Here is an 18137-nt window from a genome sequence, read left to right as displayed (position 1 = left end):
AGGACTCTTTCCGTTTACATATAAAATGTACTAAATCTTGCCCCCGACTTGATTCTGTGCGTATTTTTTCATATCAATTCAACTTTGGTGCCCCAAAACTCACTGCTGCTTTTGATTTTTGAATCCAAAAAATGAATATAAGTTACACAGACATGTTAAATCTTATTTATTTTCCATGCATTAAAATTTGAGAATGTGTGGAGGTACAGTGGGGCTACAACTGCGCTGCCGCCATTTTGGATTTTACGAGAAAATATAAAGCACACGAAACTTAACTTCTCTTGAGCCTTCATCGATCCCACAAATCTGGTTAAAACACCTGACGAATTTATGCCATCAAATTTTGTAACACGATCGTCTATTTTTCTTTGATTGTCAACTTTGTCTTTTTCTCACAGTTAGGTCTTTTGTACGCAATAGTTTGAGCGAGATTCGACAAAAACATGCTAAGTTTGACACTCACTAAAACCATTCAGAACAAAAAGATCTCTGAAATAGAAAAACATATGATAGATTGTAGTCTATATAAACATTCCACCAACTTACATTTGCTTCCGTTAGCTTGCGTCCGAGTAATGAGCAAAATTTGTCTTGAAAATTTTAATTTGATCAAATTGTGTCTTTTATAACGTCATTTTTATGATCAGTATGCTAAACAGTCTATATTTTGACGTCATTTTGCGAGTTATTACGTCATAAAAATTATAAAGTGACGTCGTAATATGTGTATATTTTTCTGATCTTTCCAATGATATCAAACTCAATATTTTCCGAAAAAAGGTTAATTTTTTATTAAACAGTCGCCAGAACTTTTGAAATGCCCCTCGTATTTAGAATATGTTGAGTGATTCCACATAGTACTTAGACATGCTAAGTAGTATTCATGCTTCAAACAAATTACAAATCATAAGATCTGGAAGGATTTATTATTTCTTACAAATTGAACACATACATATTCAACCTGTTGCAATGATTCTACAAATACAGCATTTTGCAGAAGCTTTTGCCAAGAACTTATAGGTAAGCTAAAATTACACAAAAAACTCTTGCGTTTGAATGAATCAGTTCAATAATGCTATACACAAAATGAATTAAATGATAAACTGTTCGGTTTATAAGATGTTTATAAAAAGTTCATCAAAAAATACATCAGAAGATGAAGACACAATAGACACTCAGTATCTGCCATGTCTTCCATCCCTTTCTCTGGACCTCCTCCTCTCTCTACTACGTGACCTTGACCTTCGTTCTCGTGACCTTGACCGCCGACGCTCTCTACTGCGGCTCCTGCTACGTCTGGTAGGTGGTGACCGTGAACGTGATCTGTACATAAATTTTAATATATTAGCGGTAAAAAATAAGAATATTTATAAAATACAAGAGGTCCAGGGGCCCCATCGCTCACCTGAGCAACTGGCTAGGCAAAAGCAAAAATCAGTTCAGTATTGAAAAGATTGAATATATTACAAGAGTTTCATTTTTCCTGGCCCAGTGGTTCTTGAGAAGAAATTTTTTAAAAGATTTTTCCTATGTATTCCTATGTTAAACTTTGATATCCCACCCTCAATCTCTCACCAGAGGGCGTTTTACGCTCCGCTCCAACACCTCTGTTATCGTCTAAATTACAAGAATCTTGTAAAACGAAAATAAATTATAGATTTCCACCGACTTGGTAATTTTTATGCGCCCGGATCGATAGATCCAGGGCGTATATTGTTTTTGTCCTGTCTGTTTGTCTGTTGTCAACTTTAACCTTGGCCATAACTTTTGAACAATAAGAGATAGAGACTTCATATTTGGTATGCATACTCCACTAATAAAGTCCTTTCAAATGACATCAAGGTCAATGACCTTGTGACCTTGACTGTGACCTATATGCTAAAAATAGCTTTTTCCACTGTTTGTCATAACTTTTTAACCATAGGAGATAGGGACTTCATATTTGGTATGCATACTCCACTAATAAAGTCCTTTCAGTTGACCACAAGGTCAATGATCTTGTGACCTTGACTGTGACCTATATGCTAAAAATAGCTTTTTACACTTTTTGCCATAACTTTTGAACCATAGGAGATAGGAACTTCATATTTGGGATGCATACTCCACTGATTAAGTTCTTTCAAATGACACCATGGTCAATGACCTTGTGACCTTGACTGTGACCTATATGCTAAAAATAGCTTTTTACACTTTTGGCCATAACTTTTGAACCATAGGAGATAGGGACTTCATGTTTGGATGCATATTCCACTGATTAAGTTCTTTCAAATGACACCACGGTCAATGACCTTATGACCTTGACTGTGACCAATATGCTAAAAATAGATTTTTTTAACTTTGTTGCCGCCGGGCGCATAGTGTTTCACAAACACATCTTGTTTTAAATGAAATTAGAAATATCAATCTTTAGCACTTCTTTTTTTCTTTCAAAATTTGGATATATATTAAAATAGCTTCAATATATACGGCACTATTTTGTTCTGAATTTTAACACATATTTTCATTTTGAAACCAAGGAGACAAGTCAGGAAATATTTTATTACCAGAGAGCTTAAAACACGTAACATCATTGAGAAATCATACAAAACAATCAATGTTTATACAATTTTTGTCGACAAATAATTATTTGACAATCTGCGCTACTTTTTAGACGACAACAGAGGTGTAAGCGGAGCGCGCCCTCTGGTGAGAGATTGATCCCACCCTACCCACAGATTTGAACAAACTTGAATCTTCGCTACCAAAGGATGCTTCTACACGAGTTTCATCTTTCCTAGCCCAGTGGTTCTGGAGATGAAGATTTTTTAAAGATTGTCTTATGTATTCCTATGTTAAACTTTGATACCCCATTGTGGCCCCACCCTAAACCCAGGGGGTCATGATTTGAACAAACATGAATCTTCCCTACTAAAGGATGCTTCAGCACGAGTTTCATCTTTCCTAGCCCAGTGGTTCTGGAGATGAAGATTTTGAAATATTTTCCTATGTATTCCTAACATAAGGAAGAAGAAGATTTTTAAAAGATGCCATGAATTTTTCACTAATTAATCATTATCTCCCCTTGGAAGATACCGTGGCCCTTCATTTGAACAAACTTGAATCCCCTTCACTCAAGGATACTTTATGGCAAGTTTAGTTGAAATTGGCCTAGTGGTTCTTGAGAAGAAGATGAAAATGTGAAAAGTTTACAACGACGACGACGACAGACAACGCACAAATTTTGATCAGAAAAGCTCACTTGAGCCTTTAGCTTAGTTGAGCTAATAATTAGGAAATTTTGGTTTAACAAATACAAACAACAATCTCCCAAAGTTTTCTTACCTTCTAACCTTCCGACGACTTCTACCATAGAGTTCGCGTCTCAGTTCTCTGGAAATTGGCTTTAAGTGCATGAAGTTGCAGAAACCACCACGGGTACACTCTCTTTGAACAGAAATAAACAGTGTTAGTATAATCATGACATTGTATGATCCATGGACAATATTTTCATAATAAATTCATAGTAATTAACTTAAAGGAGGCAGGAGAATTAATCCCTTTTGAGACGGTTGCCTTACCCCATTTCATACTGTCGACAACAGGCTTCTCGGAAGTCTGTGACTGGGGACAATTCTGCATGAACTGGTCGCCCATTGAACCAGCGGTTGTTTAATTCATTCACAGCTTTTTCTGCGTCTTCCTCATATCGAAACTGAAACCAAAGCAATTATATTGAAGAACCATTCCCACATTACTAAGACAAATGTATAAGTGGAATTTTTTTTTTGGATTAGCTGTAAAAATATTGATGCAATACCATAATTCTGCACAAATCAATGCCATTTAACGAATCTTTTGAGTTTTTATGCAAGATATTTATACAACAGGACAGGCATTTTGTATTTGGAAAAGAAACTGGGGAATGAAATCCATGTTAATAAACCTCTGAATTTGCTCCCCCTCTATATATCACTATAAATTTTCAAAGTGTTGTCCTTCTCACCTTAACATAAACATTTCCCACTAAATGGTCACCCAGGTTGTCACAAACATTCATCTCTTCTATCTCTCCATACTGAAAAACAAAATCCACCAATCTCATTCCTGTCTACTGCTTCTGTTTCAGTTAAATAATTTACAAAAATTAGAAATTCCCAATTCTATATACCAGTAAAGCTTTAACAATTCCATTTAGTTACTGAATATTACTTCATAGCAGAATAAATATTTTAAACAAAACTGTTGTCAAATTCTTTACTTCTTTGTGCCTTTCAACACATCAGAAAACATAGTAATTACACGTGTACTAACTGTATTGCTTCTATGTGTGTCCCCTTCACAGGTGGATAAAAATCAATGTGAACCATCTAGTGACAAAATTTACCTGTGCCAAACACCATATATATGACTGAATGTACTCAATTAGGAATCTAACTTTGTATATTTGTGTAATTTCAACGGACTTAAAATGTTTTCTTCTGTACGTAACCCATTATAAGGGGGCTTCAGGTCCTACCTTTTCCAATTCTACATAAACTTCTTCGAAGAAATCATCATAAAATTGTTGTAATTCTGTATCGTCCATCTGGACTACAATGAATAGAAAACAGAAAAGAGCTAGAGCTGCCAGAGGTATGGACAGATTAGGTCTTATCTCTATGTTACGATCTACAAGAAAAAACATCAGTATTCTCTGCATTAAACCAGGCCTTGGTTTGTGAAACATGACATTTTTATTTGTTTCAACTTACCTTTCTTAGTCTTTGAGACAAGCAGAAGCACAGAGGTCATGTTAAAAGAAATGCAATTATTCTACAGGAAATAAATCCCCCCCAGAGAAAGAAGCTCTAAGTAATGCAGTGTGTTTGCCACAAATAAAAATGTCATGAATGATCTTCTCTGGCAGCACCACTGATTTCTACAAAACAAAAGGGACAACACACGTGACCGACCTTTCACTTTTTAAGGACAGGGCCATCGGTCAACATCCCATCAAACTTTGTACAATGTTTGTCTTATAAAAATATAATCTGCCAAAAAGTAATGAGAAAATATTACTTCTTTTATGGATTTATTTTTTTCTAATTAAATTAACAAACACTCATAATCTTGAGGAAAATTGTCTGAATCAGACAAAATAAAAATCATTGCACAAAGTTTGCAGTCACAAGCCTCCACTCAGGAAGGGGAGCTAACCATCAATTAAAAAAAAATAAGGTTGACATCGAGGCGAGACCCAGCTGATTGTGCTGAATGAAGAGGATGCAACACTGTTACGTTACCTTATCCTCTAACTCAGTAAATACTTCCTCGAAAAAATCATCATAATTTTGCTGGCCTTGTACATCATCCACAGGAACTGAAAATCAATGCACAGACACTGACTCCATCTTGTTAACATCATCCATGAATACACTAAATTTACATATACTTGAGTTGCATGTGTGCATAGAATTCATGAGCTTTAGGCATGCTTTTGGCAGGATTATAGGTGTATAAATGAAAATATTTCATTTTGTATATATTTCTTTTAATTTTCTCTCATGCTAATGATAGTTAGGATTTTTATATATACCGTTATACCCCATAAATGCTTTCATATTCCTACCTCAAGTCTTATATTCTTAAATTTTAGTACAAGTATCAATAATGATAATTTGATTCATTGAATTTTTTGGGTATAAAATACACTTGTTAGAAGGTCAGATTCATTCCTTGTTTCCTGTGTTTGATTCCTGCCTAAAGCACACTTTGAGGACTTTAAGTCTTTTAAGCAGTACCTAGACTTATTTTTCTTTGCTTTTTGCTCAAATAAAACATATGCATGTAAATTTAACAATAATGAAGTGAAGAAATGATAAATTGGACATTAAAAATATTGAACTATTTCTGACATTAAAAATTTTAGTTTTCATTCAAACATTATCACATCTTAGAAAAATTAAAATCAAAGTTGGACACTAGATGATTGATTATGGAATGTATCGACAAGTGAAATGCACTATTTGTAAAACTTACTGTGAGATCCATCAGCAGTTAGTGCTGTGTTCTGTGGGTTCATGTACAAATTCTCAATAAGTACTGTCTATAAAGAAAATAAAACATTGATATATAATATACTGTCTTAATTCACTTGAATAAAAAAGGAAATCAATATGACACACAAAATCTTAAGAGTAGTTGTACCAACCTGACTGAAAGTGGGTTTGTTGTGAAGACGTGAACAGCGTTCCCCATGACGACAAGCTCCAATTTTGAAGTAAAATGAACAGTTTACCCTAAAAATATTTTCAAATAATGTATATACTTTCAAAGAAAATGTAATCATACACTTTGGCAGTCCCCATAAAAAAAATAGCATGCTTGAAATGAATATATCAGTAAGAAGAAAATTTCCAATGAAGTACCCCGTTCCCTTGGGTCAAAATTTTTACAAATTTGAATCTATACAACCTGAGTAGGCTTCCATTTAACTCAAAAGCTTAATATTTTCTGGACCATGCTCTTAAGGAGATTTTTCAAAGATATGATCATATCATTAGATTTTCACGTATTCTTAATAACCTTATTGTACTTGGAAGAGAGCATGCACACTCTTCAATGAAATAAAACTTGAATTCCTTTTCTCAAGACTACTTTGTGGCAAGTTTGGTTGTTGACTGCAGGTAGTTACCTTCCAATTACTTGTTTGACTGCAAGTGGTTTCATTCCCAAGAAATTAATTAATGCAATCAAAAGTTTTACATTAATTATAATTGATATTTTATATCATAAAATTTTTGTATACTAACCATGTATATCTCAATCATTTAAATAGTGTTAAATATTATATTCATTTATCATTTGCAATTTAAATTTGAAGAAACTTAGTTTAAAGAAGTATTATTTGATAACTTTTTTACGGAAAACTGTTCAAATAATAAAATCATTACTTGAATCAAATTTATTTACATCTTGGCTCCACAATAGTAGATAAAATTGTTATAAATATTGACTGAAATTTGCCTTTAAACATGCGTTAACAACCACCTATTGACACGTACATCTCTGAAGCCATACAGTATTGGGTATATCATCTACTTACTATCTATTTTTGTTTAACACACAGTGTGTAACCCAGTATTCAGGTACTTATTTAAAGCAGGTCACAACCTCTCCCGTCCTGACCATACAGGTTGAACGCAAAATCGGAACATAACCATCCGAAAACTGAGCAAACATTAATAGCAAGCGCAGTGAGCAGCACGGATAAATAAGTAGTTAAAATGGTATTAAAAGCATAAAATACTTTCTGTTTGTAGAAATCTTTAAAAGAAACAAAAAATAACTCTGCAATGTTTTTTGACAAAAATTGCACTGTGTCTTTACTTTCAACTAGACGCTCAGCCGTTTCCGTAAACCCTGACGAGCTCTCGTTTGACGTCACAGTCTAGATGTCTCATGCGACTTGACGTTTGAAGTGTTGGATCAAAGTTTCATTTGTATTTTTGAAGATACAACTGCGCTCGCCCCAACGGTCACACCGTAAAACATATTAATGATTTCTAAATCTCTTTCTCTGGACATGGCATAAAACAGAACATACCAAGCCATTTTCTAAGAGAAATTTATGTAAATTTGTACTATTGGTTGATAGCAACATTATTTCTAAACTCTGTTTTTCTAGCAAACTATAGAACAGATAATTTCAAGCAGGCTATTTGTGTACTTAATTGAACAAAATACGGAGAATCTGGAATATTTTTTTTATGCTAAAATTTGGCTTTTGTTAATCTAATTCATATTTCAGACTTTCCTGAAACGTCTGTAAATTTGGTTGTTAAAAAGAAAACCAGTTATACACTGACTAAAAACAAGCGTTAAAATTCTCAATAAGAAGCTGGAAATTAAAATTACTTGTCCTTTTCTGTGCCAAAAATCGAGGCAAGGTACTCCGCCATGTTTTCGCCTAACGCGGAAGCTATGACGTGAACACAAGTGCACAGTTTCTGTGACGTATTACTCATTCAGTGTATGAAGAGGAAGAAGTGGAACGATTCGAGAAATTCATTTTAAAGAAAAGTACAGTGTTTCATTGGTTTGTGTATTGATTAAAACATTAATTTTATCTTTTGTTTAATGTACTATCAAAATAAGGATATATAATGTCTATATTTTTTACCAAATTCGTCAGTAAGATTGTTTTTACATCTCAATTTTTGTACACTGTTAGTGTTACATTACATTTTGATTTTAATAACAGGTCCAGTACAATCTCTTGATTTAGCTATATAGCTTTAAATAGCTATATAGCAAAGCTATTCAGCTTTATTTAGCTATTTATATACAGTTTTTCACAAAAATGTTTTCTGCTGAAAATAAACAAAAAGTCGCATGTATTTGACTCTTCATACTTGTACTATGGACTATTAAAACAACAACCAAAATCAAAGATAGTTCTAACTTTGTAGCTTTTGAATACTTTTAAGCAAAAACAGAATTTCTATTGTTAGACTAACTGTCCACTATCTTGGGTGCCTTGAGGCAAGGAAAAGTATAATTGCTTCTCATTGTGCTGAACTGTTACCAATCAATTATCTTGTTGAACAAAATTGGTCTCCATTATAATATCATTGCAGAAGTAACTGTATCAATTGCTTTATATAGCCCCAAAACTAGTATAACTTTAAATACAAAGTCTCTCAAGGAGACCGTAATTTGATGAGTGACTTTTACATGCATTATTTTAAGAAGAGTTCAATATCATCACTGCACCAAGGTGCGCTTTTTTGTACATACTGAGAAAATTACAACTTTAAGAAAAAAGTGTAGTAAAATAGCCAAATTAAGCTATACTGAAAAGTATATAGCTATTTAAAGCTATATAGCTAAATCAAGAGCTTGTACTGGACCTGAATAAGTAGGCCTAAAACAGTCTTTGACTAAATGGACTGTCCTGTGAGTAAAAGATTTCTCCTACGGTCTGTTTTAGATTATTGTAATAAGTCTTTGACTTTCCAAAGACTGATAGATTACTTGAAATAATATTGACATCTCTGTGAAGATCTTATATGACTAATTTTATGAGCTTGTAGAAAGGGGCAAAAATCTTTAAATGTTCTAATCTTTTCTGCCCCATCTTTCTGTTGGTAAAAAGCTAATAAATAATATTGAGTTTGAAATATAACGAAGTAAATAAACTCTGTAAATTTAGCACATTTAATTTAAAAGATATATCCATGCACTATTGTTCATTTTTAGACCCCAAAAATCAATGTTTACACATATATAAATAGAATGCATATATGGTAATTTTACCGAACTAAATGCTGTAATTTACATGAAATTTTCAAATTTTGTAAAGAATAGAAGACCAGGCTTGTCGGGTACATGTGCAGGGCTAGTTAAAGAAATATCATCATAGAGAGCCAAAGATCCCCAAATCATAAGCGATGCTGCACCAACTGCCTTAACTAGTGCAAACATTTATCAGGACTGATACACAACTAGAATAATGATTGATCTAAGTTTATACGTGTACCCTCATGAACATTTCAAAACTTAAAGATTTTATATTACTAAAATGGCAGAAGGGAAACAATTTCATTTATTACATTGCAATATTTGCATCTTTTCATGAACAGTTTTATTTATTTACAGTGATTTACAATGGATTTGGCAAAAGTGAAAAATGAAGACAAATTAGACTTGTGCAAAAAGTACTACATTGGTATGTTAAAAAAAAGAGAAAAAGAAAACTGAGATGATGATCATTATCAGTATCAAAATTCTTTTACAACTTGCTTATTTGGATATTCAAATCCAAACATTGTTTTTGCTCTTACGTTAACTTCATCCTTCTTTTTCCCAATGTAAATTAATGTGATATAATAATTTGTTTCATTTAATATGACCAGGTGGCTTTGCCTTTCTGCCCTTTCTGTGGTTTATCAACTCAGTGTGGTTCTTCAGGGAGGCCTTCCTAAAACCTGAATACCAAGAACAAAAACAAATCAAAACATGTGAGTATAATAAACCTGATAGGACCAGTGTGTCAGACAAGAGAACTAAGTCAAGTTTTCATGCAGACTTCAAGGTTATTCAAATCAAAATTAGGAAAATAAAATTTGCTTTTGGTAGTAAAAAATCCTCTTCTTGAACATCAAGCAACAAACAAACAACAACATAGAATCATGATCATTTTATAATAGATAAAATTGTTACCCTTAAATAAAGTCCTCCTGTGAATAGTTTGTCAATGTATTGGATGTATACTAATGTTTTTAGATGTGATACGGTCTATGATTGGTACAGTGATATGGATAGCCATTATAACAACTTGGGTGGTCCTTTTCCAGACCAATAGGGTGGCATGGGGGATATATGCAGACAAAATATCATTTCTCATTCCTACAGGAATACCATGAATACATTGTAAGTCAACTTACATTTACAAGTACTTCCATGCACTTTTCAATGCTTTCTTCAAATGCTAGTTCTTGTCTTTTCCATTTTTAGCTTGCCTGAGCCAAAGGCTCAAGTGAGCTTTTCTGATCACAATTTGTCCGTTGTCTGTCGTCATCATCGTCGTTGTTAAGTTTTCACATTTCCGACTTCTTCTCAAGAACTGATGGGCTGATTTCAACCAAACTTGCCACAAAGCATCCTTGGGTGAAGGGGATTTAAGTTTGTTCAAATGAAGGGCCACGCCCTCATTCAAGGGGAGATAATTGGGAATTAATGAAAATTTGGTGGTATGTTTTAAAAATCTTCTTCTCAAGAACCACTGTGCCAGGAAAGATGAAACTTATGGGGAAACATCCTCAGGTAGTGTAGATTCAAATTTGTTCAAATCATGACCCCCGGGGGTAGGGCGGGGCCACAATGGTCGACCAAATTTTTACATAGAAATATATAGGAAAATTCTTTAAAAATCTTCTTCTCAAGAATAACAAAGCCATAATTGATCATATTTATTTGGAAGCTTCCTCAGGTAGTGTAGATGCAAGGTTTTACAAATCATGACCCCCGGGGGTAGGGCGAGGCCACAATGGCTGACCAAAGTTTTACATAGAAATATATAGGAAAATTCTTTAAAAATCTTCTTCTCAAGAATAACAAAGCCATAACTGATCATATTTATATGGAAGCATCCTCAGTTAGTATAGATTCAAGTTTGTTCAAATTATGACCCCTGGGGGAGGGCGGGGCCACAATGGCAGACCAAATTTTTACATAGAAATATATAGGAAAATTCTTTAAAAATCTTCTTCTCAAGAATAACAAAGCCATAATTGATCATATTTATATGGAAGCATCCTCAGTTAATATAGATTCAAGTTTGTTCAAATTATGACCCCCGGGGGTAGGGTGGGGCCACAATGACTGACCAAATTTTTACATAGAAATATATAGGAAAATTCTTTAAAAATCTTCTTCTCAAGAATAACAAAGCCATAATTGATCATATTTATTTGGAAGCTTCCTCAGGTAGTGTAGATGCAAGGTTTTACAAATCATGACCCCCGGGGGTAGGGCGAGGCCACAATGGCTGACCAAAGTTTTACATAGAAATATATAGGAAAATTCTTTAAAAATCTTCTTCTCAAGAATAACAAAGCCATAACTGATCATATTTATATGGAAGCATCCTCAGTTAGTATAGATTCAAGTTTGTTCAAATTATGACCCCTGGGGGAGGGCGGGGCCACAATGGCAGACCAAATTTTTACATAGAAATATATAGGAAAATTCTTTAAAAATCTTCTTCTCAAGAATAACAAAGCCATAATTGATCATATTTATATGGAAGCATCCTCAGTTAATATAGATTCAAGTTTGTTCAAATTATGACCCCCGGGGGTAGGGCGGGGCCACAATGACTGACCAAAGTTTTACATAGACGTATATAGGAAAATTCTTTAAAAATGTTCTTCTCAAGAATAACAAAGACATAATTGATCATATTTATTCGGAAGCATCCTCAGGTAGTGCAGATTCAAGTTTGTTCAAATCATGACCCCCCCCCCCCCCCCCCCCCCCGGGAGTAGGGCGGGGCCACAATGGCCAATCAAAGTTTTACATAGACATATATAGGAAAATTCTTTAAAAATCATCTTATCAAGAATAGCAAAGCCATGATTGGTCTTGGGACTACTTTTGAATTTAAACTATTCAATAATAAACCAATTTCTACTTTTTCCTAGCCACAGTGCTCAGGTGAGCGATGTGGCCCATGGGCCTCTTGTTTTTTTTTTTTGGTCTCAAGTGGAACATAAATTTTGTTTTTATTTCAGGATAATTCAGAACCATATAAACTCTAATGGAAGTACTTGTGTATCATTTGGTGATCAATAATAGGAACAACCACATTCCAACCAAGAAGTTACAGTCCTTATCATTGTGGCATTCTTTGTGTAAAAGGATGGCCAAAATATATTGTCTTCTGGAACCTTCTAACAGTAATTACGTGTTATATTTAGAGAAATACTGGTATATTTTATTTTGAACTTGGTGCTCATGGTCCAGTATACATTATATTTTAGTTGTACCATATAGGTACATGTATAGGCTTTGAAATCCAGTCAAAGCGCCCCCTAATAAAACCGTCCCGGTCAAAGCGTCATCTGATTTTGGTCAAAGCGTCCCCTGATTTTGGTCAAAATGTCCCCTGATTTTGGTCAAAGCACCCCTTATGAATTTTACAGTAAAATAATGTTACAAAACCGCCCCCAAATATTGGTCAAAGCGTCCCCTGATTTTGGTCAAAATGTCCCCTGATTTTGGTCAAAGCGCCCATGATAGAATTTTACAGTGATGTTACAAAACCGCCCCCAAATATTGGTCAAAGCGTCCCTTGATTTTAGTCAACCTGCCCATGATTTTGGTCTAAGCGTCCCCTTATATTTTTTTCTTAGAAAAAATCGTCTGGGAACCATCTCCAAGCAATGGTCAAAATGTCCTCGATTTTGGTCAAAGCGTCCCTTGATTTTGGTCAAGGCCCCCCCTAGTATATTTTTTCAAACATGTTACGGAATAAAACTGTTTTGTATCTATAATATTGAAAAATTTCTATAAGGAGGTGCTTTGACCAAAATCAGGGGACGTTTAGACCATTGCTTGGGGATCGACTCAAAATGTTTTTAGCTCACCTGAGCCGAAGGCTCAAGTGAGCTTTTCTGATCACATTTTGTCCGTCGTCCGTCCGTCTGTCCATCCGTCCGTCCGTCCGTCCGTCTGTCTGTCCGTCTGTAAACTTTTCACATTTTCGACTTCTTCTCAAGAACCACTGGGTCAATTTTGACCAAACTTGGTACAAAGCATCCTTGGGTGAAGGGGAATTTAAATTATTAAAATGAAGGGACATATCCCCTCGCAAGGGGAGATAATCAAGAAAAGACAAAAATAGGGTTGGGTCATTAAAAAATCTTCTTCTCAAGAACCACTGGGCCAGTAAAGCTGAAACTTATGTGGAAGCATCCTGGGGTAGTGTAGATTCTAAATTGTTCAAATCATGACCCCCGGGGGAAGGGCGGGGCCACAATGGGGAATCAAAGTTTTATATAGAAATATATAGGAAAAATCTTTGAAAATCTTCTTCTCAAGAACCACTGGGCCAGAAAAGCTGAAACTTATGTGGAAGCATTCTGGTATAGTGTAGATTCTAAATTGTTCACATCATGACCCCCGGGGGAAGGGCGGGGCCACAATGGGGAATCAAAGTTTTATATAGAAATATATAGGAAAAATCTTTGAAAATCTTCTTCCCAAGAACCACTGGGCCAGAAAAGCTGAAACTTATGTGGAAGCATCTTGGTATAGTGTAGATTCTAAATTGTTCACATCATGACCCCCGGGGGAAGGGCGGGGCCACAATGGGGAATCAAAGTTTTACATAGAAATATATAGGAAAAATCTTTGAAAATCTTCTTCTCAAGAACCACTGGGCCAGAAAAGCTGAAACTTATGTGGAAGCATCCTGGTATAATGTAGATTCTAAATTGTTCACATCATGACCCCCGGGGGAAGGGCGGGGCCACAATGGGGAATCAAAGTTTTATATAGAAATATATAGGAAAAATCTTTGAAAATCTTCTTCTCAAGAACCACTGGGCCAGAAAAGCTGAAACTTATGTGGAAGCATCCTGGTATAGTGTAGATTCTAAATTGTTCAAATCATGACCCCCGGGGGAAGGGCGGGGCCACAATGGGGAATCAAAGTTTTATATAGAAATATATAGGAAAAATCTTTGAAAATCTTCTTCTCAAGAACCACTGGGCCAGAAAAAGTGAAGCTTATGTGGAAGCATTCTGGGGTAGTGTAAATTCTAAAGTGTAGGAATCATGACCCCCGGGGAAAGGGTGGGGCCATTATAGGGAATCAAAGTTTTACATAGAAATATATAGGAAAAACCTTTGAAAATCTTCTTCTCAGGGAATCAATGGGCCAAAAAAGCTGAAACATATGTGCCCATGGAAGGATCATGGGGTAGTGTAGATTTCAAAATGTCTAAATTATGATCAGTGGGGTAGGGTGGGGATGCGTTATGTATAACAAGGGGGAAATCTGGTAAAGAACAGAATGGTCAAAGCTTCTCAGGTGAGCGATGTGGCCCATGGGCCTCTTGTTTTTTTTCCTGTAAAAATAAATAGGGGGCGCTTTGACCAAAACCAGGGGACGCTTTGACTAAAATCAAGGGACGCTTTGACCAATATTTGGGGGTGGTATTTTTTCTATAAAAATATATATTACAAATGGTAATATATATGCACCCCCCCCCTTTTTACGTTAATTATCTATACATGTGTTAGGGGCGCTTTGACTAAAATCAGGGGACGCTTTGACCAATATTTGGGGGCGGTATTTTTTCTATAAAAATATATATTACAAATGGTAATATATATGCACCCCCCCTTTTTACGTTAATTATCTATACATGTGTTAGGGGTGCTTTGACCAAAATCAGGGGGCGCTTTGACTAAAATCAGGGGACGGTTTGACTAATATTTAGGGGCGGTATTTTTTCTATAGAAAATATGTTAGGGGGCGCTTTGACCAAAACCAGGGGACGCTTTGACTAAAATCAGGGGACGCTTTGACCAATATTTGGGGGCAGTATTTTTTCTATAAAAAATATGTTAGGGGGCACTTTGACCAAAATCAGGGGGCGCTTTGACTAAAATCAGGGGACACTTTGACTAAAATCAGGGGACGCTTTGACCGGGACGTTTTTATTAGGGGGCGCTTTGACTGGCTCCCTAGGCTTTTACATGAATACATGTAATATGTACACTGTACAGTTGTATGTTATTATATAAGATTAAGTTTCATTGGGATGTGACATGAAATTGGTCAGATGATCAGATCCTATAATGCCCGAAGTGCAGTTTAGTTTTCATATGCAAGAAAGTATGAGCTAAGGCCAAAATTGAAAATATGTTTGTTTGCCATTTACCGACCCAGATTTTTAGGAATGGGTAGGTAGGTAGGTAGGAAAAATATTTTATTTTTTTCCTCTTGACTTCAAATCAAATTACTATTAAAATTTTTAAAAAATCAATATGTTCATGTGCATATTCTTTGTTATTGGAACTTAGGCTTCATGGAACAAAATGTACTAATTGGAAATTTCTGTTGAAAATAAAAAAAATGTGTAATTGAAAAGTGGAATAAAATATTTTGAGTCGGGCTAATTTTTGTGGGTCGGTTGGCTAAGGGCAAATAAACAATATTTTAATTTAGGCCTGATCACATGAACAATTTCATGTCAATCAAAAAATGAATTTTAATTTCATTAATATTGTTATTTTAGGAAACACATTAGCAAATCTACAAGTTGAAAAAAAATTTAAATTTGTGTTGAAAGCTCAAGTAAATATAACATGTATAAAGAGAGAGAGAGAGAGAGAGAGAGAGATGTTTTATAGCATTTCATTTTTTTCATTGCTCATGTATGGACATCCATTTCAACAAGTTTTGTTGTTCTTGAAAAGGTTAAAAGGCTTTACTGGTTTTTGAGATTTTTTTCTTTTATTTTCTTTCTTTAAGATTTACATGGTATTTTGAAGAAAAATGTTTCTAAAGAACAGCACAGCTTATGGAATATTGTACTCCATAGGAAATCAACATATAAATCATTGTATACCTAAAAAATGGCAAGGACAGACCCTTATTTCTAAATAAAAAGAATGGAGGCGTACAAGGCGAGGTCAATCCCCCGCTCTGAGAAAAGACATTTTTCAATTCTAAAAGTTATATTTTTCAAAATTATATTGTTATGCCCCCCTTTGAAGAAGGAAGGGCATATTGCTTTGCTGCTGTCTGTCGGTCCATTTAGTTTCCGTTCATTTTCTTCACAACCGTTGCACATACTGGGATGAAATTTGGTATACAGGTGTATCAGATGAATATCTAGACCAAGTTCTGTTTTTGGTACAATTGCACCATTTCTGACAGTTATGGCCCTTGGACTTAGAAAAAGAAAAATTCCAATTATTTGCAGTTTCCGTTCATTTTCTTACGAGAGGTTGAACATACTGAAATGAAATTTGGTATACAGGTATATCAGATGAATATCTAAGTCAAGTACTGTTTTGGGTACGATCACACCATTTTTGACAGAGTTATGCCCCTTGGACTTAGAAAAATTCCAATTATTTGCACTTTCCGTTCATTTTCTTCGGAGAGGTTGCACATTTTGAAATGAAATTTAGTATACAGATTATTCAGATGAATATCTAGTTCAAGTTCTCTTTTGGGTACGATCGCACCATTTTTGACAGAGTTATGCCCCTTGGACTTAGAAAAATTCCAATTTGTGGGGGAGGGGGCACAAGTGTTTTGCAAACATCTCTTGTTTATATCATCTTTTACACATTTAATTCTGTATTTCATTGTTTTAATATTTTATTAATAATTTATTTTTCACTCATGTTTTTAAGATATGTGAAAACAAAAATGAAAAAGCTTCACATATGATTCAAACCATACATGTTAACTCTACCGATTTAGGCGGGAGTCTACCGCTTTTTTAATCTATCTCCCGCCTACCGATTTTATTCGTAAATCTACCGCTTTTCTACAAAAGTTTTGCCTAAAGTTTGAATCAAACTCTCTCCATAGCGCAGTGTTTGGTCCAAGACCGACCACTTTAACCACTACGCTATGAAGTATATGCATCGTCGATGTCTGTCAGAGTGATTTAAATGAAAGGGTTTGTTGAAGCGTACATTTTTTCAGAAATTTTCGATTTTCAGATAGAATGGGTTCAGATTCCATTTTTTTGACAAATGAAATAGATTTCACATTTACGTTTCCATCATTTAAATGTTAACTAAGAATGGAGATTTGACCCATTCATGTTCAAAATTCATCTTTTATAGATTTAGTAAACCCATTTTCCACTAAATATGCTTAAGTGTCAACTTTGAAATGAAGTTTATCAAATAATAAGTCCTTCAGTAAAATAAAATGATAAAATGTTTTGAAGATGACATTACTGAGAACATGATTTTAGAAAAATATAACTTTTCGGTGAATTTTGAAAATTGAGAAACATTTTGTCTCAGAGCGGGGGATTGTCCATGCATTTTACACCCTCTTTCTTTCATAAAATTCATTTCTTGTGAATTCTTTTACGCTCCAAGGAGAGGGGGGTATACTGTTTTACCCTTGTGTGTCTTTCCCTTTGTCCGTCTGTCTGTCCATAACTACTCATTGCAGAGGCTTGAAATTATATCACATTCTTTGCTGAGGCATGTCATATGGTGGGCTTCATTTTTTTACCAAATCTGATGTCAACTTCCTGTTTATCCATGCATCTGTCCATACCATACATAACAAATTTTTGTTGCAGTTTTCTTAGCAACTACTCATAGCAGATCCTTGAAATTTTAGCACATTCTTTGCTGAGGCATGCCAATTTATTTTTGTCTAAATCAGATGTCAACTTCCTTTTTATCCATGCATCTGTCCATAACTGAAGTTGCGTATATTACGGTAACAAGATAGTGTGTATTCACATTATAGCGGGGGTATTACTAGTGAGCATTGGCTCACAGACTTCTTGTTTTATGTGGTTATTTCATTCTAATAAGCGAAATTTTTGCAGAAATCATTTTTGTTGTTCATTACGGTATTCCTCTGCAAGATTTATGTATTTGTTAATAAAATTTAATTT

The 18137-nt window shown here is 34.7% G+C and overlaps 1 protein-coding gene across 2 annotated transcripts; it reads right to left on the bottom strand.

Moving 5' to 3' along the window:
* Nucleotides 1–907: 907 nt before the first annotated feature.
* LOC134242836 (splicing factor U2AF 26 kDa subunit-like) lies at nucleotides 908–7982 on the bottom strand. 2 transcript variants are annotated; one of them, XM_062724970.1, is made up of 8 exons: nucleotides 7876–7982; nucleotides 6170–6257; nucleotides 5998–6064; nucleotides 5262–5338; nucleotides 3983–4054; nucleotides 3558–3691; nucleotides 3322–3423; nucleotides 908–1323 (listed from the first exon to the last, which is right to left on the bottom strand). In XM_062724970.1, exons 1-8 carry the CDS (start codon nucleotides 7917–7919, stop codon nucleotides 1176–1178), a joined length of 732 nt encoding a protein of 243 aa, XP_062580954.1. In that variant the 5' UTR covers nucleotides 7920–7982; the 3' UTR covers nucleotides 908–1175. The 2 variants fall into 2 exon arrangements, with proteins under 2 accessions (XP_062580954.1, XP_062580955.1); XM_062724971.1 differs by lacking the exon at nucleotides 5262–5338 and adding an exon at nucleotides 4496–4569.
* Nucleotides 7983–18137: the final 10155 nt, after the last annotated feature.

The sequence above is a fragment of the Saccostrea cucullata genome, unplaced genomic scaffold (assembly GCF_032062105.1).
Source record: "Saccostrea cucullata isolate Sc308-1 unplaced genomic scaffold, CSIRO_AGI_Scuc_v1 ctg304, whole genome shotgun sequence".
NCBI classification, from domain to species: domain Eukaryota; kingdom Metazoa; phylum Mollusca; class Bivalvia; order Ostreida; family Ostreidae; genus Saccostrea; species Saccostrea cuccullata.
This window is presented reverse-complemented; position numbering and strand designations above follow the sequence as displayed.

Excerpts from the sequence above, each read along its gene's own strand:
- LOC134242836 (XM_062724970.1), bottom strand. The coding sequence starts at position 7,919 with ATGGCGGAGTACCTTGCCTCGATTTTTGGCACAGAAAAGGACAA. Across the intron at positions 6,258-7,875 it reads TTTGGCACAGAAAAGGACAA|GGTAAACTGTTCATTTTACT; the intron begins GTAATTTTAATT and ends AAATATTTTTAG. Across the intron at positions 6,065-6,169 it reads ACAAACCCACTTTCAGTCAG|ACAGTACTTATTGAGAATTT; the intron begins GTTGGTACAACT and ends TTTTCTTTATAG.